The 25,357-nt window shown below is 45.8% G+C and overlaps 1 protein-coding gene across 1 annotated transcript; it reads left to right on the top strand.

Annotated features, from left to right (window-relative positions):
• The first annotated feature begins 334 nt into the window (after positions 1–334).
• Positions 335–23,159, top strand: twf1b (twinfilin actin-binding protein 1b). Its single transcript, XM_080754703.1, has 9 exons — positions 335–392; positions 1,978–2,055; positions 13,710–13,888; positions 15,397–15,492; positions 16,797–16,901; positions 20,975–21,100; positions 21,644–21,794; positions 21,984–22,105; positions 22,729–23,159. Exons 1-9 carry the CDS (start codon positions 368–370, stop codon positions 22,894–22,896), a joined length of 1,050 nt encoding a protein of 349 aa, XP_080610829.1. The 5' UTR covers positions 335–367; the 3' UTR covers positions 22,897–23,159.
• The last annotated feature ends 2,198 nt before the right edge of the window (positions 23,160–25,357 follow it).

Below are 25,357 nucleotides of genomic sequence, written 5' to 3' on the forward strand. Positions count from 1 at the left end.
AACACACACACACACACACACACACACACACACACACACACACACACACACACACACACACATGACGTATCTGACCTCTCCTTGTTCAACATACTCCTTGGTGTACAGTAGTGGCCTGCGTTGCCATGTCTGACTTCGGACTTGTGTTTTGGGGGCTTGTTTCTGAAGCTTAGTTCCCTGTTTGTACTTTGTGCTCGCATCCCAATGTTTCTCGAGCTTGTTTTCATAGACTCTGGCAACGCGTGAGTGACCATTGCGTCATGACGTCAGGCCGGGGGTTTATACTGTAGTTGTGTGTTCCTTTTCCTCTCGGCTCGTCTTGTCTTAATTCCAGCCCGGCCCGATCTGACACTCAACACAGAGGAGGATGTCCCATCAAACTGGCATTCAAGGTAAATAAACCCACTAACAAAGACACACGGACACAACGGAGATAGGGGAAAAACAATAAAATACAATCATAATAATAATAAAAAGAGATATTGAAACATTTAATAGCCTATGTCACGTTATATTAAGATAATCAGAGTGTGTGTTTTTTTAAGTCACGGTAGAAACCTGTTAGATTGTGTTCTGTTGATGCATCAACACAACCCGCTGCTTGCCTGCACCGTACTTGCACCGTGCACGCACGTACGCACGCACGCAGGCACGCACGGTGCGCGGCTTGCTTTGCTTGTTGTGTGAATGAGAAGAATGCATGATGACAAGTGTTTCCAGCAGCGATGCGTTTTTGCACTAATATGGTCATGGGGAATCCACTAAGATTAATAACCGCCGCGTTCATGCGGTATGTTAAGCGCTTATTTGCGGTTGTGTGGTGTTGTTATTTCAACTCTTACTGCGTTAACAAACAGCCAAATGGTGGTTACATTTGTAAACGCTCAGAGTTGACATGTGGATACGTAAACACAGGATTTGTTTTACTGTGTGGTTGTACAAAGGTCCTTTTGTTGCGTGTGTGTTCTGTGCCGCGATTGATGCGACTAAAAGCATCAATGTTTATGTAACACAACTGGGCAGGGAACATTTAGGTGACCTATTTTGCACACTAGCATCCATCCCTCAACGGTAATTACATGGGACAACTGAAATCTGCGTGACATCTGAAGAGACAGATGGACAAAGATGTAATTAAACGTGGACAGTTTGTATGCCGTGTCTATCCTATGCTCTGCATTAATTTAGTATTTAATTTTAGTACATTAATCTGTACACTTAGACTAGTAAGACTACTCAATAATATTGTAATAATAAGTACTGTATATGGCCTACTTAAAGACTGACCAGCATAATAATAAGGGTAATAATAATAATAATAATTATCAAAAACTTGACAACTATTTGCATCACTTACAGCAGTGGTTTTCAAACTATCACCCTATTTTAATTATAGCAATGTGATGCGACATGAGGGTGTAGATCAGCATTTTTTTCTGGAATTGTCTTGAAAAGGGTTGACATTAGCACATCTGATGGTTGACACAAACACATCTGATGTGTGAGGAGGGACCTGTCCTGTGGCTAGATTATAACTTATCAATGTAGAAGTTTGTGTGGAAATCTGCTATGTCCATCAGATCATACAGTAAGCGTTACTTTTCAGAAAATGGAAATATGTACTTGTGTTCCAATGTAGTTATAATTTTGTCATATGGTCTACTCTAACACATTGTGTGCTTATGGATTTGCACAACAAGTAGGGCATACATTTTCAACAAAAACATAAAACGTATTTTGCCTGATTGCGACAATATATTATTCTGTTAGACACACATTCTACTACTGTAGTACAACTAATAGGTTTAGGTTTTGAAAGTATTCACCATATTTACATGGCGACCATTTTGCTATTAACTCAATTAAATAATTTCTTCCAAACCAGCAGATGTGACATGCGAGCAAAATGGCCACTGTGTGAATATAGACATTTTTTCTACTTGTTATAAAAGTGTCATATGTGTTTTTTTTTTACAGCTACCGGGGAAGTGCGAGATGTATTCGCCAAGGCCAGGAATGGAGCCTTCCGCCTGATTAAAGTTGTCATCAACAATGGTAAGAAAGAGTGATCTGTGCTATCAATATCAGTAGGACTATGCAACAGGTCCACTGTACATTGGAGTGCTGTAAGAATCTGCATAGATAAGCAAATATAGGAGACTGTTTACTAATGTTTTTGTCTACTGCCACATAAGTGGTCTTCCAAACCTTTCTCTCTTGTATTCGTTGAACGCCAGATTTTTATTTTTTCTCTCCCTAAATGTTAACTATAACAATAAGAATAAGAATAGAATTATTTGTAATACATATACTATAACATGATTTATTTTAAAACATACAGATGTATAATTATATATTATATAAATGTGTTAGCCTATACTAACTAGTAAGACACCATGTCTTGGCACTCTGGCCAGTGATGTATATCGGACCAGTTACCCATATATGGAGACCCCTGGTACCCATATATGGAGATCCATATACTGTATATGGAGATATGCTGTGAGAGCCCAAACATACTTAAGCCTACTCAGTTTTTCATTATGTGAAAGTCCTATGACGTCTATGACATCTGACATCATACATACAATCCCTTTTATTCCCATACATGGAGATCCCTGTCTTTAGGACCAGCCACACAGATATGGGCTGTCTTGGCTATATATGGATTCTGTTAGTGTGATATGTGGCAGGTGTGGCCTTCATATATGGGCATTCCCATATGAAGTCCTGTTAGATATAGATAATATTGATGACATCAGGGAACTCCATTAATGGGCATAAAAGCGATTATGTTAGTGTGGTTCCCCTGACATCACAGTGATGTCAGAGCGTGATGTTAGAGTGGCAAACCCATATCCGTAAAAAAGTGTACACGTCCAGACGGAGTCATGATGTACCGTTTCACATACTAAACCACAGGTCGCAATTATTTTTATATAACTGATAAAAAAATAATATAGGCCTACAGGTATATACTAGAATCTAGACTCACAAACTGTTAAGGCCTGCTGTCTCTGAGGTTGAATCCCTCTAGTCTAGTGGTTTTCAATCCTTTCATATCAAGGTACATTATTTATTCGGCATTTGAGCCGCAGACCAACATTTGATGAGATTTAGCCTCTCAGACCCCAAACGTTGACTATTATGTTATCGCTGGATAAGATTTTGTCCACAATTCCATGCTGTATTGATGTGGTACCTGAGGAGAGATAACAGGCAAACTTTGACCAAAATAACAATTATTCTACATTCTCTAATTGTCTCTTCTTGTGAATTAAGTAATGCAGGTGTTTAACAATAAGTTATCTCTGGAGAGCGTAAAGATTTCCTTATAAACTCTGGTTAAATATGAGGGTCCGTGGGCACCAGGCCCATACCACATAGGTTCGATGTAGCCTGACAGCGTGTCGCTGGTTCGATTCCTGATCCCGACTACCTTTGCTGCGTGTCACTCCCCATCTCTCCCCATTTCCTGTCAGTCTAGTGTGTCCTATCAATAAAGGCATAAAAGCCCCGGAACATATCTTTAAAAAAAAAGGTGAGGATCCATTTGTTAACCAACTCTCCATCATTTAGCTGGGGACCACCTGGAACCCCCTCAAGGACCACTGGTGGTCCCCAGACCACTGGTTGCAGGGTTATCTGCAGGAAAAAGGCTTGGCCACGTGGTAGACTAGGGGGGGGACTCTGGTGTACGCGCGCCGAAACGTTTTAATTAATTAATTCGATTAAATTAATTCCCTTTATTTTTGATTAATTCTTATTTTTGCCCTTAACATAGGAGAAGAAGTTGCTTAAACAAACACAAACACAAAAGTATAGTTTGTTTTGCACGTTTAAGAGGAATTGTTACAGGGTGCTACAAATTTTAGGCTGGGTGGCCCGCCTGGCCAATAAAGCGCTGTAGGAAACCCTGGGTTGAGAACCACTGCTCTAGACTAGAGTCTCGTCTCCCTCTCAGCTTCAATAAAGCAAACATACAGTGAGGAGTGGACCTCCCACTCTCTCTTGGAAACAAGTCTCGCAGTCCAAACCAATTCTGCAGGCTATTGTGTTGGTTTATCTAACTAAGTTAAGCCTGGTTTGTTTTGCTTCCCTACAACCCTAAGGTTTATTTGAGTTATGCTTAATTATTTATTTAGTCATGTTATACAGACTGGAACGCCAAGCTCTTGGCTTTGGCTACTTATTGTAGTAGAGTTGCAAAACATCCTGCACAAACTGTATGTTTAGGCATGTATATTGATTAATACTGTATTTATGAAGAGGTAGTATTTTATAGAAAGAAACATATGTTAGACAGCTTGCTAAAATCAAAAGGCTAGCGTTGCAGAATATCAGGCCTTAAAAATAAATGTATGACACATTTCATTTCTAAATGCTAAATCTTTTGTCCAAAGACAAAAAAAGAAGCTGTTCAGAAGGAAATATATCTATATTAACGTTTAGGTTCCGTACGGAACCCTTGTTCTTTTAATACCGGAGGATTAATCCCCCTATGGGAAACATCGCCCCCTGGCGATCAACAGAGGTAAAATCATGAACTCCCGTACAACGAAATTCCATTTGTTGGAAGGGTTGTCACTCAAAAGTGGGGCGCCGCCCCCCGAGCCAATAAGAGTGACCTCCCAGAACATGGCTTCCTCAAACTATTCCCTCTCTGACCACAGACAGTGAATCAGAGGGGCGTTAGCCGGGGGATTAATCCTCCGGTATTAAAAGAACAAGGGTTCCGTACGGAACCTAAACGTTCTTTAGCATACCTCCAGATTAATCCCCCTATGGGATTCATAAACCCCCCGAGAAAGCCAAGAAACCAACAGACCATCATACACACACCCCCTGATGACAAGGGGCCAAAATCCGAACGGACGTGACCCCTCATCAACCAGAAGGTCCCAGACCCACCGGGCCTGGGTGTGTTAGATAGAGAAAGAGAGAGAGACCCTGACAGATCGAAATCTGCCTTATGCACTAATAGCAGAACACCGTAATTATAAGGGAACACAGGGTCCCCCCACTCACTCTTAGGAACAGCGGCACGCTGATCCCAGAAGGGGAGAGCTGCCACACTACACAGTAGCAGAGGCAGCAACACCTAACACCGAATGCGCCAAGGCAGATGGCGCAACGTCCAGGTGGTAATAAGCTGCAAAGGTAGACGGCGAAGACCAATTCGCCGCCAAACAAATCTCCTCAACGGAGACACCTTTGGCCAAAGCCCAAGAAGTCGACACACCTCTAGTGCTATGAGCCTTAAGTGCCTCAGGCACTTCAGACCCCGCACTGGCGTAAGCCAACTTCACTGTGTCCACAATCCACCTCGAAAGAGTGGGCTTGGACACTGCTTTTCGTCGCTGAGCATTGCCCATCATAACAAAGAGCTGGGACGTAGACCTGCAGCTCGCCGTCCTGTCCCGATAGGCCTTCAAGGCCCTGACAGGACAAAGACAGTGAAGACGCAAACGGAGGAGGATGAAAAGACGTCAGGACAACCGGCTCCTTGGGAACCACCTGGTTCTTCGGAACAAACTGCAGATGCGGTTTTAGGAGAACCTTGTTGTCGTTATTCACAAACCTCATACACTCAGGACTCACAGAGAGAGCCTGAAGGTCACTAACTCTTTTAGCCGTTGACAAGGCAAGTAAAAGAGCCGTCTTGAAACACAAATGTTTCAAAGAGGTCCTTTCAAGCGGCTCAAAAGGGGCCCGGCACAGACCCTCCAGAACCACCTGTAGGTCCCACGCAGGGAACAAAGCTCTAGTCACAGGTCTCAGACGGTCCACACCGTGCATGAACTTAATGACTTCGGGGACTTTAGAAGGGCCCTTGCCAGCCACCCCCAGGTGACAGGCATCGATAGCCGCCAAATAACCCCTGAGCGTAGAGAACGCAAGACCACGGCCCAGGCGGTCCTGCAGGAATTCCAAAATTTCCTGCGCAGGCGCCATATGAGCCACTACTGGTGGATCCTGCATGGCGCACCAGTCCTCAAAGGCCTTCCATCTCCCATCATAAGAAGCCCTCGTAGAAGGCGCCTTAGCAGATTGAATCGTAGCCACCACCGCCGGTGAAAAACCAGCGGCTAGCAGATTCTCCCTCTCACGGGCCAAACCCATAGGTCTAGGCCCTGAGGGTCGGGATGGAAGATCTCGTCTCCCGCTTGACGTAGCAGGTCCCTGAGCTGAGGGAGCTGCCAAGCGGGCTTGTAGAGGAGCGGGGCGATCGCAGACCTCCACACTCCTCTGAACGGTGCCACCAGAAGCACCTCCAATCCGAACCTCCTGATTCTCTCCAGCGTGGGGAGAATTAATTCCAGAGGTGGGAAAGCATAGAGCAGGCCCTCCGGCCAGTCGTGCGCGAACGCGTCCAGACCCAGAGGAGGGTTCCCCTTCACTGCAAAGTAAAGAGGGCACTTCGCGTTCCCCTGGGACGCAAAGAGGTCCACTAGAGGTAGACCGAACCTGGAAAAGATCTGTCTCACCACCGACGGGTGCAGAGACCAATCCTCGTAACGGGGCTCCCCCCTGGACAACAGATCGGCACCGCCGTTCTGGAGACCGGGAACGTGAGAGGCCCTGATTGACAGCAGGCGCCTGTCGCACCATAGAGTCATCTCGCGTGCCAGCTGATCCAGCGGACGCGAGGATAGACCACCCTGTTTGTTGATATAGTACAAAGCGGTTGTGTTGTCCGTCCTGACCAGAACATGACAACCCAAGATCAAGGGTTCGAAATGCTTGAGCTCCAGGAAGACCGCCATCAATTCCAAGAAATTGATGTGATGTACTAATATCTCCGGAGTCCAAAGACCCCGAGCCGAGCGCCCCTCGTGGATGGCACCCCACCCCGAGCGGCTGGCGTCCGTGGTGATCACCTTGTGAGACAGCACCTGGCCCATCCTGACCCCGCCGGTTAGAAACGTCAGGTCCCACCAGGGGACTAACGTGTCCAGGCATTCCTGGGAGACAACTACTTTCTTGTAGCCCTGGCGAGAGGGGATCCTGAGCGACAGTGACCAGCGCTGAAAAGGTCTCATGTGAAACCTGCCTAGACGTATGAGTTGTACCGCTGAAGCCATCAGACCTGACAACTTCATACAATCCTTGTAGCGGACCAGCTGGCCCGGCTGAAAAGAACCCAGGCATTCCAAAAACCTGTCCACCCTCTCCGGCGAGAGACGGGCGGACATGTCTGTTGAGTCCAACTGTATTCCTATAAAGGAAATTCGTTGAGAGGGAGACAACATACTCTTCTCGAAATTGATGTTGAAACCCAAAGCCTTCAGATGGGCCAACACTGTCTGAGTGTGGAGCGCCACCATCTGGCTGGAGCTCGCGGAAATCAACCAATCGTCGACGTAGTTGGCGAGTCTGATTCCCTGCTGCCTCAGGGGAGTAATGGCCGCCTCGGTCACTTTCACAAAAACCCGAGGGCTCAGTGACAGACCGAAGGGAAGCACCGTGTACTCGTACAGGCGCCCCTCGAAGGCGAAGCGCAGGAACTTCCTGTGGGGAGGGTAAATTGGGACGTGCTGATAAGCGTCCTTCAGGTCCACTGAGCAGTGGAAATCTCCCATTCTCACTGAACGCATCAGAGCCTCTGACGTCAGCATCTTGAATTTGTACTTCTTTAGGTGTTTGTTCAGACACCTCAAATCCAGAATGGGACGTAATCCCCCCCCCTTCTTCTGAACCAAGAAATAACGTCTCCAGAAACCTAGCCGGCTCTGGTCTCGCGAGAGCTCTACCACCGCACCCTTGCGTAGTAGAGAGCTTATTTCTTCCCTCAGAGCATCTGCTTTCAAGCCGCGGGCTCGAGTGTAAATAACTCTGCTGGATAGCGGGGGTTTGTTCAGAAACTGCAATCTGTAGCCGCGCGTTACTGTCCGTAACACCCATTGGTTCGGATTGCACAACCTCCATTGTTTCACACATCGTGCTAACGTGTTGTGAAACGTGGGAGAGACCGTTAAGTTGCACGGGGGAGACGGAACGACGGGGAGTAGCCCTTCCGTATCCGGGAGGCTCCCTACCGTATCCGGTGACGAACGCGCCGTCGGGCGTGACGTCATTACGTTGATCGGTGGTGGAACAGGAAGTGCAGAAAGAGAATTCTGCGAAGCAGGGTTTATTACATAAAATACATCTACCCCGGCGCGGGGAAGCGTGTCTACGTTTATCACCTGATCTGAGGCCTTTATTAGTTCCTTGCGAGGAAACATAGGCCGACTCAAAACCCCACTCACCGAAACGTCTTCCGTCTTGTACACCGGGCCCCAACCCCTGTTCTGAACTAAACAAGGCACGACAGTGTCGCTCAGTGGAGGCAGAGGGTAATTGTAAAGAGGAGAAACCAGACCCCTGTGACCCGCCTTTAGCATTGGTGGGAATTTTTTGCATGTCTGAACACCATTGAGATTGTAACCTGTCTGCATGACTGGGAAATCTGACATGTGATATGAGGTCGTCTGAGTAGGTGTAGGAAAAAACAGGCATTGTTTGCTCAACACACTCTTTACTTTTGACACTGGAAACATTTTCAAAACGGGCAAACACATTTTCATTTCCCGTGCAAGGGATATGGAAGTTGTACATTTGCGCTTGGGGGGAGGGGGACTCAGCGCTGTCTGAGACCCCTGTTCCCACAGTCCAGTGTCATTTACGCTGCGCGCCCCCACGGGCCTTGTGGGTGGAGCGTGGCTTGTTATTTTTGGTGTTGGGACGGCTGTCCTCACGGTTGGCCACATAGCTCTTGACGCGGGGTTTTTCACCCGCAGAGGAGGAAGGAGCCCTAGAGGGGGCGCGGGGTTTTCCTCGGGCAGAGGAAGAGCGCCCTCTATCTTTCTGGCGGGAGGAGCGCCGCTCCTCCTTTTCAGGGACGGGCTCCGTAGTGGCTTCCACTATTTCTTTGGCAGCTTTGTTGGCCTCCACCGTGCCACGGAGGAGATCTAAGCCGCCGCCCATCAGGGTGGTGGGGTGCCCACTGCCCAGGGAGGTTAAGCAGGAAATCGTGGGTCTCCTTAGGCTGGCCGACCAGAGTGACTTTCTCCAGCCACCTCGCCCTCTCGGATTGGACCGAGTAGTCCATTCCATGACCCAGCCACCTGATTGCATGGACGTTTATGTCAATCATCATTTTGAACGTCTTGTTCATCTCCGCCGCTACCTCCCCTGGGACCTGCTCGAGGCTGTCGAACAGGCGCTTGGCTGAGGAGAGCAGCAGCTGGTTGGCATTGAGGTCGCGCGCGGCGAGCGCAGCACACCTATATGCGTTCCTGGTCTTGCCAGAGTGGAAAACATCCTCGGGGTTGGCAAACCCGGGAGGTTTCTTAAAGCTGCCCAGAGTGAGGGGCAACTTCCCGTTGGGGCCACTCTTTTTCAGTTCCGGCTTCACACTAGCAATGAAGGACTGAGCCAGGAGGCTATCCAAGTTGGGCATCAGTGGGATGCCAATCTTCTCCCCGTCGACGCAGTCGATGAGGAATTCCAATTTTTTGGGGTCCTTGTGGTCTTCCCACGACGAGTGCAACGCCTTGCGAAAACCAGGGACCACCGGTAGCTTAGCCATGCGTGGGGGAGGAGGGGGGGCGGTCTCTTGGCCAAGAACCGGTTCCTCCGCCTCCTCACCGGGGTTTAGGGCATCGAGAGCAACATCAATCCCGCACCTGGCAGCGGCACGTTCATAGATGGTCAGTTCATCGAAATTCAGTGTTTCAACACTAGAGGCCGCCGCTCCCGCTCCTTCCACCGGCTCGGTGGATGGCAGCGAGGAGCTGGGGGTTGGGGTGGCGGGGGAGGAGGCGGGAACCCCGGCATGAGGTCCCGCCTTAACGCCCTCCTCCGCCTGGTCAGGAGGTAGTTGGAAGGGGGGCATCTCCGATCCATCGTCTGCCTCCTCATCGTCGTCGTCGTCGCCGCCGCTGCTCATCTCCTCGTCCTCCGGGGTGTCATCGTACGGGGCCTCCCCGTCACTCTGGTGCCAAGAGTGCTCGGAAACAGCCGGCATGGCTGAGCCCAAGTCTCTGGCGGGGGTGAAGACAGGGAAATCGCCGACGTAGATCTGGGAGATGGGTGGGACGTCGGCCACCCCTTGTGCTAGATCCGGCATGGAAACAGCAGGGGTGGACTTACATTGTTTCTTCCTCGGAACCGGGGCAGTGGAACCGGTAGGAGAAGTGGCGGGAGCAGAAGGAGGCTGATCCCGCGTGGATATAGGGGCTGGCCGGCGAGAGTCAGGGCCACTGACACCGCCATGTGGCGCAGCAGCTGTAGGCCGCACTGGAGGGCTGGAAGCAGCGCTGTGGCGTACAGCACCGCTGGGCTCAGGAGCAGACGGGCCTGGGTTACCGTTGCAGCCAGGGCCGGGGGAAGGTTGCTTTCCCTCGGACTCACTCAGTCTGGCGGAGAGCCTGGCCAGGTCGTAGGTGGCACACACTGGACAATTGACGGCCGCCACCCTGGAAGGAGTAGCGAGCGCAGCAATAGCATGCGACGGACCCAGGCAAGTAACACAGAAGGGATGGCGATCCTCACCAGCAATCATATTCACGCATCCATTATAGCCACATGGCCTAGCTAACAAAGCTAGCAAGTTCATAGTGGGGAGGCGCTGGTTAGCAGACATGACGAAGCAGAAGCTAACGGCTATGCTACAAACAGACCTCACCACGATGCCGGCTTGAGGGAAGCGCTGGAGAGACTTGCTGCAGAGAAACAGGTGAGGCTCCGCCGAACAGGAACGTTGAGAAAACTTGATTTAGGAAAGTACGGGATAACTATCAAGTAAGCCGGTGGGCGCTTTCACTAAACACCGCTTTAGGCGAATTTGAAGATAAAGGTTGAATTGGCTGATTCACGCTCTGTCTGTGATCGAAGTCAGAGAGGAATAAGAGGAAGCCATGTTCTGGGAGGTCACTCTTATTGGCTCGGGGGGCGGCGCCCCACTTTTGAGTGACAACCCTTCCAACAAATGGAATTTCGTTGTACGGGAGTTCATGATTTTACCTCTGTTGATCGCCAGGGGGCGATGTTTCCCATAGGGGGATTAATCTGGAGGTATGCTAAAGAACACTCATTCTGTGCCAAATGCCAAAATGGCTCCAAGGTAGCTGTGCCACGATTTTGTATGTTTTTCTTTACTATGCAATGAAAAAAAAAGTTTTTTTTTAATATAATTTTTTCCCCCACAGAAACAGACACAGTTGTTGTGATTCAGTGGCAAAAATAATTTTGTCAATCAGACAAATGGTTCCAGAGATAGAGCTGTTTGAATGAAAAAAGTGTCCATCCACTAGAATGGACACACATTTTCTCAATCAGCTAAACGAGGGAGCCAACACACAAACAGAGAAAACCATCTCTCTGATCTCAGGTCATTTTGACATCTTTAAAAAAAAAAAATGTTTTTTTTTCTATACAAAAAACACAAAAGACGTCAAAGACGTCATTGGCACAGAAGACCTTTGAAAAAAAGACGTCAAGAGACGTCATTGGCAACAGAAATATTACACTTTCTTGTCAGTACTGGTCAGCGCTATACTCTAGTATAACTCATTGGTTCTCAACATTAGGTCCCGAGACCCCAGGTGTCCAATGGACCGTTATGGATCTCTAACTCTAAGAGCGTACAAATGGAACCAAATGGACCCTTATGGGTGACTTGGTTCCACTCGTACTCTCTCAGAGTTGAATTAACACTGCTCATTGTACAGTGTAGATTGGGTCCAAGAGATACAAGTGGTTGTGTGAAATGGGGGTGGGGGTCTGTGGCCTAATGCATATCAAACTGGGGGTCCTTGACATAATGAGAAAAACTCTATTTGACTTAACTAACTGACTGAAGTGGCTAATGTGTGTTTTGTAATACTAATCAAAATCTATAAAGGAACTAGTAACTAAAGTTTTAAAATAATTAAAGTAAAAGTAACACGTAAAAGTACTATCTGTATTTGCCTCTATAAGTAAAAGGTCTGACATTTGGAAATCCCCCAGTAAAGTAAAACAATACCTCAAAGTTGAACTTAAGTAGAGTAGGCCTACTTGAGTAAAAGTTCCACCCCTGATCACATCAATAGGGAGTCCATTCCTCCTTTCCCCCTGAGCTTCCCTAAGCCAGTGTTTGGAGAACAGTTGGTTGTTATGTGGATATACTGTAGCCTAGCAATGGGAGCGAAACACTGTGTCAAACCTAGCCTGGCTAAGGCCTGCCAATGTTACTTTGTTTATTACAAATCAGCCTCTCTCTCTGGGATGGGCTCCTGTAACATGGTCACTAAAAGCTCCAGAGAGCCACACTATTAGTGATTAACAATACATCTCGGATGTGTGTGTGTGCATATCATGAGTCGTTTTGGAGTGGTTAAGGATTTGCAACAATAAGCAAGGACAACACAAGGTAATTACATGAAATAGCAATCTAGGATCATACTGTAGGTAAACCAAGAACCTATCTTCAGTCTAACAGTGTAATATCCCAAAAATCAATATCTGTACATTAAACCTATACACAGTAACGCTATAGGATACCAGGTCAACAATGACTGGCGTTCAAGCATTGAATTATGAGATCAGAGAATTTGCTGGTTGTGCGAGGGCAGGGTTTCCCAAACCTTTTCTGCCCAAAATCTAAAATAAATATTTGGGGTCCAGATATCTTATGAATGAATCACAATGTGTTTGAAAAAATCGGCCTGATGGTGGTGCCATATGGGACAGATCCATGTTGATGACATGAGTGTAGACATACTGTGTAGCGATTTGCGTGCTTTTCACGGCACCCAGTCTTTTAATTAAAAATAAATGTACCGACCTGTAGGGTCCATTTGGTTCCATTTGTACACTCTCAGCGTTACAGACCTGTAAAGGTCCATTTGGATCACCTTCAAGGAACCCCAAAGTTCCATCAACATCAACCCACTTTGAGGACATCTGCCCTCCATCCCCTCAGTACCCGCATATCTGACCAAACATCTCCAAAAAGTTAGCGACACCCACCGCCACAACACCAGAGGGAGCATACACAATGATCTGATAACACAAACCCAGAACACAAATATGGGTAAATTCTCTTTCTACAACACTGCCACCCAGGTGTGGAATTCCTTGACTACCTCTCTTAAAACATGTAGCTCGCTAGCTTCAAAACTGCCCTGAAAACTCACCTTTCAGGAGGCCAGAGAAGGAGGTAGTTATCACTTCTCCCATAGACAGGCGAGAAGTGAGCACCCCTCCCCCCTTACCTTAGCCCCACCCCCTTGTTTCCCTGATCCTGTACATAGTGTTTTTATAACTGCGATATTATTGAATGTTTTCTTTGCTTGCTATTTATTATGTCCATGAATTAAATACAGAGGGCTTCCAACGTAAAAAAGCCAGCAAAAGGTCCTATTTGGGATGTTCCTTTTAGACAGGGTGTTTAACTGTACTTGTACTGTACTACATTTCAATTGTATTGACTATACTTGTACTGTTCTCCATTTTTGTCTAATAAAATCATCAATCAAACAAAAAAACAGCACTAGCAGTATACATTTAGGGCCAGGTACAGTAATATTTTTATGTCCGTGGCAAAAACAAAAATGTCCACCACAAGTAAACGGTTTTTGCTTTTGTCTTGGGTGTGTGTGTGTGTGTGTGTGTGTGTGTGTGTGTGTGTGTGTGTGTGTGTGTGTGTGTGTGTGTGTGTGTTTTCTCTCCCCATGCAGAGAAGCTAGAGCTGGGGGCCACCAGGCAGGCGTGTAAGAAATGGGACCAGGAGTACGACGCCTATGTCCTGCCCCTCCTGGAAGACCACATGCCCTCCTACCTCCTCTACCGGCTGGACTCCACCAACAACCAGGGCTACGAGTGGCTCTTCCTGGCCTGGACTCCTGACCCGTCCCCCGTGAGTGACCGTCCGTCATTTGGGATGGGACGATGCGCGATATTATCGCTTATCGGGATAAAAAACACTCAAGATAATCGTATCGTGGTGATTTCATTTTCCATCTACAAGCTCACAACGCGTCGCGATGCGACGCATTGTGAGCTTGTAGATCTGCTATTTTTTGGCAAATGTTCTGCCCCAAGAAAATGGATTTTGATTATCACGATAATATCGTAAATCGCGATTTCTTTTGTCACAATAATCGTGATATGACATTTTCATATCGTCCCATACCGCCATGCTGTCTGAGGCTGGAATGGAATGCAGCAGTTAATTCAAACAAATCGATCAATTTGAATTATAGTTTTTTGTTGCACCACAACATATTAAATTGGGCGTAAGTGGTTAAAGGAGAATTTCTGTGAAAAACCACTTTCCTACCTTTAAAATTATGTTTTTGGAAGCTTCCAGGGTGGTCCAGCAGTTGTTTGGTCCAAAGCAGCAATTTATTAGCCTGGTTCCAGCCCATAGACCCGCACACTCTCAGAGTGGACTGTTTCTCTGGTCTGGTGTTGTGTTCATTCATAATAAGCACTTCATCCCGTCCGAAATTACGGCTCCTCCAATGAGCGCAGGGGATGGGGGTGGGTTTAACGAATAACCAATCCGCGCCGCCGCTGCCCGTTTTTCAAGTGATGTCATCATCAGTGCGTCATTATCAGAAGACTAGGTGCTTTGCTTTGATCTGTATTGATTGGTTTAGGGAAAGTCAAAGTCCCTCCCCTCCAGAAATCGCTCAAACAGGCTTCAGCTGAGTCTGAAATCAGGCTAGCAATTTATTCCATTTTCGATCGCATGTCCTACCCGACCACAGCACCATACAGGACCGCGTTATACCGCGAAAATATTGATAGATGCAGCCCTAGAATAGATATGATTGGTTGAAAATCATGACATGCATCTGCCAGTAGAAGATAAAGATGTGTGTGTGTGTGTGTGTGTGTGTGTGTGTGTGTGTGTGTGTGTGTGTGTGCACGTGCGTCTGTTTTGAGTGTGTTTGCAGAGACATCCATATGCACACTGTGCATTTGTGTGTGTGAATTCATACATTGCTGTGTTGGCATGCATGTGCATATTATAAGAGCAGAGGCATGCTTTTAAGTGTATTATTTATAATGTCAGTCAAGAGAAATGCTCCCTCCCTTTCCTCATACATGGACACAGCTTGCTCAAACTGTAGGGTGTCTGTCTGGCTGCCCAGATGAGGCAGCCCATTGTGGGAGTGAAAAGCGCTTTGCAATTCTAATGCTCCGTTTCCAATTTCAAACAGAGGCCGCTGTCTTTTAAGCGAGCAGGAAGCGAAAACACATGGCTTTCATCCCAAAAACCTCAGACTCAACATTTTGCAGCTTTTGCATCCGCATTACCTTTGGCGGCGCACGTGCAGTCGTGCACCGAGCAATGAAGCGGTGCGATGTGTGTCACAAAACCGAAACAAGCATTTTTCTTCTGTTCTTTTCTCCCAGGTTCGACAGAAGATGCTGTATGCTGCTACGAGAGCCACGTTGAAGAAGGAGTTTGGAGGTGGACACATTAAAGATGAGATCTTTGGCACAACAACGGTACTTTCACATGTACAGTCAGGGCTGTCGCACCAAATTCTGGGCCCTGGGTACAAGGATTCACTGCGTGCCCCCCATGAATGTTCTTCATAGGGGGAGGGGGTTTAACCCATGTAGACTGGGAACGCATTATTTTGTGTTTAACTATTGACATTTTTTGAAAAATCACAGAAATTTGTGCAAGAATATTTCAAATCCTTTGTTTAAAAAAAAAAGAAAAACTATGTTTCTATGTCAGTGGTGCTCAAACCCTTTCATGTGAAGGACCCCCAAAATGATATGTATTTGGCCACGGACCCCCATCTCAAAATATTTAGTTCCAGGGACCCCCAGAAGCAACATTTGAGTTACAAATGTTCACTCTAAAAATACACATATTCAAGTGAGATTTGCACATATTCACACCAGATTTGCACACATTTCCACGACTTTTCAATAATAGCAGATCTACAAGCTCACAGCGTGGCACCGAGTGCTGCGCTTGTATATCTGCTATTCTTCAATAGCTAAAGTATAAAATAATTAATGCCCCTCCACCTTGGGCCCCAAGTGGTTTACTATGAAAAACGTCACAGCTTGTCCGCGTCCGTCCGTGACACAACACCTAATATGTGACAGTGTACACGTTTTTGCGGTCTATGGGTTTGCCGCTCTGACATCATGCTCTGACATCACTGTGAACCACTCTACCAGAATGGGTTTGCCGCTCTGACATCACGCTCCGGCTCCACTGTGATGTCACACTAACAGAATCCCTTTTATGCCCATATATGGAGTTCCCTGATGTCATCAATATTAATGATGCCCTGTTAGAGAGATCCCTGTGATGCTAGGGGGAACAAATCCCTTTTATGTCCATATATGGAGATATGGAGATCCCTGTGATGCCAGTGGAACAAATCCCTTTTATGCCCATATATCGAGATCCCTGATGTCCACAAGCCCGGATGTCCACATCACCTCGAGGTCACTTGTCGCCCTGAGGCGTCTTACTAGTACGATTTATTTCATGTTTCGTTTATTCTGGAACTCCAGTCTACAAAGTAAATATTATATTCTGTTTTTACGTAACATTATTTTCTAACATTGTTGTCAGCTCATTTGTATGTCCATGGCAACAATGTAATTTTGACAAAAATGTCCACTGTAAGCCGGCATGGCGATGAGCCCTGATTTAGGGAACTAATGGGCTTAGTGACAATTGACAATACAGTTTGACCCACGTCTGACTTAGTTTTGTAGATGTGACAGTAGATTTAATTGCTATCCGTCCACAAGCTCACACAGTCCTCTCTCTCCCCCAGGATGAAGTGTCTCTCTGCGGGTACAGGAAGTACCTGGTCTCCCTGGCTGCGCCGCTCCCACTGACCGCGGCTGAAGAGGAACTACGGCAGATCAAACTGAATGAGGTGCCTTCACACAAAACACACACACAGCCTGGTGTCTGTCCGGACTGTCATTGGTCAATAATCAATTGGTGATCAAATTATTTCTATGACCAAAAGAGGCGCATCCCGTAAAGGGACGATATTTCTTTCTTTCTTCTGTGCGTGCGCTAGGCAGGGGTGACCTACCGAGACTTCCGCATTAGTCACAATGCAGAAGTCTAGCCAGGAGATGTCTATGCAAGGCTAGTAATCCACATAGCGATTCTTTTCAAAAATAAATATCAATTTAAAACTACACTCTTTCCACTGATGTGAATGAAAGAATGAGGACTTTGTCCCACTGCATAACTCCGCCCCCGGTAGCAAAAGAGAATGATTTTTCTGTTTGGCCAGTCAGGGACCAATCAGAAGGCTGACAAAGGGTGAATTGGGTATGGCCATTGGCAGCGTCATTGGATTAATCTTGTTGTGCCTTCACGCGTGTAAGTCACCAGTCATGTTGCCATGCCTTCAAGAGGCATACATTTTATTTAGCCAAGGTATTTGCCATACCTAGCCATACCCAATTGAAGCCTCTGGTCATTGCTGGTTGATATTGATGAAGAAATTGCTGCGTGTATCAGGGGCTTTAGACTGAGCTTCAAAAGCATGGACTGCACTCCATGCTTTTTGATCCAAGGCTGAGATAACTGCCAATGTTCTTTTGGCCCCAGAACTGTGCGAAAGAATGAGCCTCCTGCAGCAGGTGAGCTGTGTGTGTCTGTGTTAGCTGATTGATGGGGAAATAGGCTGGGAAAATATGCTCTATTACTACAGGGTCTTGAAGTCTTGAAGAGCTCACAGCAGCAGATTAATAGTCCCTCCCCCCTTCTCTGTAGCGGTTTATAATTGTATGCCTCAAATACAAAATCTATCAATTTCAGGTTAATGTGTCTATGTACCTGCCCATGGGCTTATTATAGCTAGCTGGTGTATGGTTGAAGCATTCCATTTCCATGGTATGGATATGACTTTGTTGCAATCATGTTACAGTAAGTGTAATGCAGAGTAGCCTAATGCAAGGTGTAAGACCTGTTGTGTTTGTAATGTATTCTGTGTTATGTGTACTGTATAACTGTGCCAAAATTCTGTTTTTTGCTGGAGCATAATTTGCTCAAATATGTCAGGCAGATTTCGTGAAAACTCCCAAGGCCCTGCCCTGGGTGCATGTTTACAGAAATATGCCCGTTTTGCCCATCCCTAGAATATACAGTATGCACATCTCGATCACAAAGATATCTGTATTAATCTGTGCTCCTGTCCATGTCAAAAATCGAACTCGAAACCGAAAGTAAACATATGACAATATATCTAAAGTACAGCATAATATCAGCACTGGCCTTTATACTGGCTTGTTATAATCAAGATAAGAGCTCAACCAGGTACCATGCAGGATATCGTGATCATACATTATACAATGCCATGTCATAAATGGAATACTTCAGTATATAAATGGCCACTGACATGGTACACAAATAGATTGACAGGCAAACACACGCACGCACGCACACGCGCGCACACACACACACACACACACACACACACACACTGGACATATTATCAGATTTTTGCAGTCAATAAGGCTTCTCAGTGTGTCTGCATGAACGCAACCAAGATGGCGTCAGATGCATTAGCCTGCGGTGAAGGCGATAGCAGTCAAAAGCAGGGGCCAATCCATACTGGAATCAATGAGGCTGAGCGATTTTCCACGCCAGACTAAACAGGGGCCTCGGCCGGCCTACATTTTCTGACCCATAATGAGGGATTTGATACTGTCCTAGTGCAGGGCCGATTGTCTTACAAAAGCCACATCACCTGAAAGCTGAGCGAATCGATGTGCTGTGTAGATTATGATACGGGCTCTCCAGGGCATATTGGGCACACAGCTCGTCCTTTCAGACAAAACTCCCCGTTTTTTTACATTGTCCCTGTCCGTCTGCTTGAACATTGATATTTGTTGTCGCAAACCATAGCAAAAGGGCAGGTCGTGACGTTCCAACAAGAAATACACCTACTGTACGACGAGCATGTGAATGACATCTGTTGTACGTCACTCCTAAAAATACACCTACACCACGGGTGAATGAATGATATATGATACACGTGTAACACCCGAGAATTGAACCCGGGCCTCCCGCGTGGGAAACCAGGGGAGACATTATAGGCTTATGGACTTCAGGCTGAGCTACTCTGCTCCGCGTCATCCCAAAGCCTATACCGATTGTGCAACGACGCGTTGTGATTGGCCAATAACCATTTGGGGCAAACGCTCTCGCCAAAACATGATTTACGATTCCGTGCCTGTCGTTAACTCGTGGCAGCGCTGAGTTGGCTCAAGGGAACTTCGCAATGTTCAGCACGGAGACTCACTTCAGCTCACTCGGTGGTGTCTCACGTGGATCAAGTTCGCTTGTACATCGGCTATTTTTAAATAGCCTAATGTATAATATGGTTAAATTGGTAATACTCATATTTGATGCATTGCATATATTAACAAATTACTGGGGACACCTTCAAGGACCCCTGGAGGTTTCCCAGACCCCCTTTGAAAACCACTGCTATAAGAGGGGAGTTATATGGTTTCTTAAGCTGTCTGTGGCCACAGAAACAACCACCACTACAGTCATAGTCTGGTCTGTAACCCCCCCCCCCCCCCCCCCCCTCCCTTCCCCGTTACTGGGTTACCCTCCACACCAGTAACCCATCTGTATGAAACAGATAATTCTGCACTAATCTGTGTCGGACGGAAGCAAAGAGGCTTTCAGATCATTTATTAAGCATTTGTGAACTGCGAGAGGAGCTGTATTAGTGCGTGCGTGCGTGTGTGTGTGTGTGCGTGTGTGTGTGTGTGTGTGTTTTGAAAGCACCTTTCTCATAAGGATGGTTATATGGGATCTATGTGCTGGTGTTGGAAATCCTTGAAAACATTTGAATTTGTATGTGCTATATCTTTTTCGCTTGTAGATCTGGTATTTACACCAAAGAGCTTTGGTGTAGAGGTAAGAAAGGAGTGGGCCAAAGACAGTATTTATGGTTTAAGTGGTTGAACCAGGGACTTGGCCTGAGTGTGCTTCCTTCTCTGTCTTCAAAACCAAGTCATTTTGAACAGATGCAGGGAGTCATCTGGTGCTTTTGCATACGAGTCGTGACAAACATGCAAAGTGCCATCGGTGGGCTTGATGCAACTCTTCCTGTTTTGAAGTCACGCGGCTGGAAGGGATGTCGTAACGAGTCTCAATTGGGCGCGGACACCGTTTTGTTTACATCTGTTTCTCCAGTGAAAATAAAGGAAGGCATCGATGTTCTGATGAATATTGGCATCAGCCCCGGTCAGCCAGACAGAGAGACAGAGAGTGAGAGAGGGAGGGAGAGGAAGTTGTGGAAGCTGGGGAGTGAGGGATTAAGAGAAGGGAGAGGGAGATGGACAGACAGACAGACAGACAGACAGACAGAGAGAGAGCCTATCATGCAGAAACCAGAATGATGGGTACCGAAACCTCAACAGAACACGCTGTTCTATGTCTGTCAGTGAACCAAGTTGGTGGAAGCATGAACAGCAAACACGTCCATCTGTGATGTAAAGCTTTATATTTGTGCATCTCCAGATCCTTGTCCTTAAAGATGAAGTGCCATTTTTTCCAAAAAAGTGTACAGAAAGAGTTAAAATTAGATTTGTATGTGGCCACACCCACCAGTTCATTAAGTATGGTGACCCAGCTGAAGTTAGCCACACCCACAGTGTTGGGTGAATGGTAAAAGGGGAGGGGATGATTAAATGATTTTATTATTTTATCTGTGTTTTTGGATCGGCACTTTTGACCCACAAGGTGTCAGCCTCCAGGAAGAAACCCCAAATACAAAGGGAATACATAATTGCTCATAACAACCACAACAGGGGGTCTAATGACCTCCTAGACGCATGAAAACCAGAAAAAGTACAAAACTATGGCACCGCCTCTTTAAAATGTTTCCTAATGTTTCTGTTCAATATAGATGTTGTGGCTAGGAATGTTATAGAATAAATCTCTACAATACGAACCTCTCCTCTCCTCTAGGTTCAGACAGATCTCAGTGTGGAGACTAAGCAGCAGACCCTGACTGGTGTGGCATTCCCCATGCAGAGAGAAGCCATCCAGGCTCTGGAACAGTTCAGGGCCAAGAGGATCAACTATGTCCAGCTGGTCAGTACAGCATGTGTACATTTTGTACAGGCCAGGGTAGATTTGAATTCAAATGTTCTAAATCAGGGGTCTTCAACAGGGCGTCTGGGACCCCTAGGGGGTCCTCAGAGTTACGACAGGGGGTCCTCCAAATTTCTGCGATAAGAACTTTATTTTTTTTTTCTACACTAACCACTTGAACCCTAGTATCCCTATTCTGTGTGGAACATTAGCCAAGAATAGCAGATCTACAAGCTCACAACGCCTCGTGAGGCGTTGTGAGCTTGTAGATCTGCTATTCTTGGCAAAGAGGTTTGGTGTAGTGAAAAGAAAAGCAGACTAAGTATTGAATGGTTCAAGTCGTTCAATGTAAAAAAAAATACACATTAAACCGACAACCTACACTGATGATAACAAGTCTAAGCTGTCTCAGAAATCTATGAAAATGTTTAATCTGCAACACACAACGCTTTATCTGTCTCTCAGCTAGGAGGTCCTTTGCCTAAAAACGTTGAAGACCCCTGTAAACGAAACAGTGCTCTGTTTATAATTTTACATTAACAGGAGATTGACTTCAGGAATGAATCCATTAAGCTGTCCAGCACCGTGCCCACGGAGCTGAAGGAGCTGCCTGCACGGGTACCTAAAGAAGCTGCACGTTACCACTTCTTCCTTTACAAACACAACCACGAGGGCGACTACCTGGAGTCCCCAGGTAACAGTACCTTTAAATGCAAATTCAACAAATGTAAGCGTGGATACGCAAAGGTTTTATACTAAAGCGCAAATCATTAATCGTATCGGGTGCACCGAATCTCTGTGTGTGTGTGTGTGTGTGTGTGTGTGTGTGTGTGTGTGTGTGTGTGTGTGTGTGTGTGTGTGTGTGTGTGTGTGTGTCTTGCAGTGTTCATATACTCCATGCCGGGGTATAAATGTAGCATCAGAGAGAGGATGCTCTACTCCAGCTGTAAGAATCCTCTCCTTCACACTGTGGAGAATAACCTGCGACTCCAGATAGCCAAGAAGGTAAGACTCGACCACACACACACGCACGCACACACTAGGGCATTAACCAATAAGTCGACAAGTCGACTCCCACCAGGGAAAGTCGAAAGTTGAGAAAAAGAAAAATCCTTGTATTTTTTCTATTGTTAATTTTGCTCCATGTGTTCGTGTGTACAGCATTCAAACAGCTGGATTGCTTATTGTCAAAGACAGGATTCTCTCCTTTTCCAACTGTGTTTTGTAATGGAATGAAGCACACTAGCACAGGGAGTTTTCAGCCATTAAGTAATTTTCGGGTTTTGTCCCCCGTTCCTCCCCCATCCCACCCATCGTTTGATGATGACGTCATCAAACGATAAAGTCGACTTCAACTCAACGTTTTACTGAGTCGAGTCGACTTGCAAAAATCACAAGTCGTTAATACCCTAACACACCCCCACACACGACCACACACACTCTCACACGCGACCAAGACGTGCATATACATATCGAACAATTCTGGTAAGTAAGTCCATGCAAACACACACACACAGGCGGGCCCACACTGCGGCTGTGCCCGTTTCCAGGCCTTTGCCCAAGGGCACGCTGGCACCGCAGGTCCAACATAAACGCTAATAGTGTAAACTTTTTTTTGTGTGCTGTAGATGGAGATCGACAACGGGGACGAGCTCACTGCGGACTTCCTATATGAGGAGGTCCATCCGAAGCAGCACGCTCACAAGCAGGCCTTCGCCAAACCCAAGGGCCCCACGGGAAAGAAGGGCGGTCGCAGGATCACACGGCCGCCCGGCCACGGTGACATGGATGACTAAAGCGCCACTGACAAAGGAGAAGAAGAAAACGAAGAAAGAGAAAAAAAAACTCCCCTCCTGAGATCGTCTGCAATGGGACATTCCAGGAAGTAGTGCAGAAAGACCCTTTACCTTTGATATAATTGCATTACTAATCCTTAAAAAAAAAACTGTTAGCCTTATTCACATGGCAGCCATTTTGTTTTTACTCCATACTCGGCTGGGAAACTTCACTCTGATGGGGGGCCCTGAGTATGACATAAGAACAAAATGGCTGCTGTGTGAATGTGGTCAATAGGAATCCAGGTAGTTGAACTTAACTATGCACACACACATTTTAGAACACTTAAAAAAAAGCCATATTAATACACGCAAACCTGTGAACTAATATTTGTAGCTCGCTAAAACACAGCCTAACTCTCTGTACTGTAGTTGCGTTGCAATAGTCAAGAATGTATTTGAAAGGAATATTTGGGAACGCATTCTGACGAACTTTATTTCCATTTTTTAGTAAATATTTTATATTTTACGTGGTACGAGTAGATATGTTTATGTACCTAATGATTTTGTTAACCTTAAAAGGTAGCTAAACTTTTGCATTACAGGGTAATAATAACTGTGCCATTGAAATGTGCACTGATGATGGCCAAGTTAATTCTCTGTTGTCTAATATCTTGGTTTATATGAAGTTTTTTTATTCTTTTTTTTTCTTACAGTTTTTTGGATCACCAATTTAGCAGTTTATTAGCATGTGAGTGACTGGTACATTGTATGTAACCCTTAACGAGATGTCTACCCTAGTCTACTCAGTGCTGAGATTTCAAATATTGGTGTGAAATCTGTCAGTAAGTATAATGTCTGCCCTTCACAGTAAAGGGCTTTTCACTTGGCGAGCGACACAGCACCTGCGTTTCTGTGTCGCTACTGTGTGCTACTTGTGTGAATAGATGGCGTTTCAATGGCTAGGCGACCTGCCGCGTTGTGAGCTTGTAGATCAGATATTTGTAGGCCCGTGTCACCGTCATATGACGGAGTGTACATCAGGATTAACAATGCCTGTTAGAAACGTATAGAAAAAAGCTGGAAGTTAAATTTAGCTTTTCGTTTGGCCCATTTGCCTAGTGCCCAGATTGCTCATTCAGTAAAGCGCTCACCTTCGACTTGCGCGGCTTAAGTAACTAATACATGTGATCTGGGAGCTGGTGTGGCGCTCCACCTCAACAGTCCATCTCCCAGGGGTCTAGTGCACATTGGAAAAGGGGATAGACTAATTTCTCGGCTGATACCTACAGTAATCCATTCACTTACTTACCCATTTTTAAGTTCTGTATCATTGTTGTCCCTTTATTGATTCATTTTAAGACAGTTTGGAATTATATTACATGATTATGTTATACAGTAAATGAGGGAGTCTGTGCTGAAGTGTGGAATAGGCTTTGCTGAACAGTATCATGTTGATTATCATAAATAACTATTTTTCTACGCCTTTACCACTTGGTTCTCTCCTAAGCAAAGTCTGAAAATTGGTGTCAAGTGAATTGAATTGATTTTTTTTTTTTTCCATAAATTGTTACTATGTTTGCTTTGTTGCTTCCTTTCATGGGAAGAAGAACATACTGGTACCTGTGTGTCCGTCCATCTTGCTGTTTCACATGGAAAATCCTACAAATATTAATGCAATATGTTTGAACCAGCTTTGTTCACTTCTTTATGCTGCATGTGTGTTCAGTGAGTGATATGGGGTTGGATTTGCACCCTAAATGCTGTTCTTTGGCTGATTCTGTGTTTTTGTCACACTTTAATGGTATTTTGGCAAACCGGTCCAAATTCATGCCATGAATAACTCCCTGTAAGGGACACTGCTCGATATGCTTGGGGCATATGATATAGAATGAATGTGCATTGAATGATAACAGCGTATTTGAATAATAATAGCTGAAGGAACCTCTTGTCTGGTAAAGTGCAACTGAGAAAGCCGTTTGAAAATAGGCAGACCACTATTAAATGTACATCCTCTATTACAAGGTACTGTTGTATTTTGTTATGTCCCTTTAATGGCCAGTAGGAGGCAGCAAATTACACTTGTCATCATGGCAAGTGTTATTTGGGGCCTCCTACAGTATGTGTCATTCAAGTGGCTGAAGATGATTTCATTTCACTTGAATCATAGTTGGTCGTTGTGTTTTGAATGCTTGGTTTGCTATGAATCAAAATGTCTATGAAAGTGAAGGATATTAAAATATTTAAATCAGTTGCGAGTTGCTCTAATTAATGTATGTGTCTTGTAACTGCATTTTGATGATGGCGGAGATGAAAAGCGGACAGAATTGTATTAACTGACTTTTGAACACAAGACAACTGACTTGGCTGTTTGCTGTCTGTGTTAAAACCTGTTTAGGCTATATGCTTGTAATGTTTAAATGCAGTTAGATATACTAGTAAGATGCCTCAGGGCGACATGCAACCTCGACCTAAAGGGCGA

Source organism: Nannobrachium achirus (assembly GCF_963921795.1).
Source record: "Nannobrachium achirus genome assembly, chromosome: 23".
NCBI classification, from domain to species: Eukaryota; Metazoa; Chordata; class Actinopteri; order Myctophiformes; family Myctophidae; genus Nannobrachium; species Nannobrachium achirus.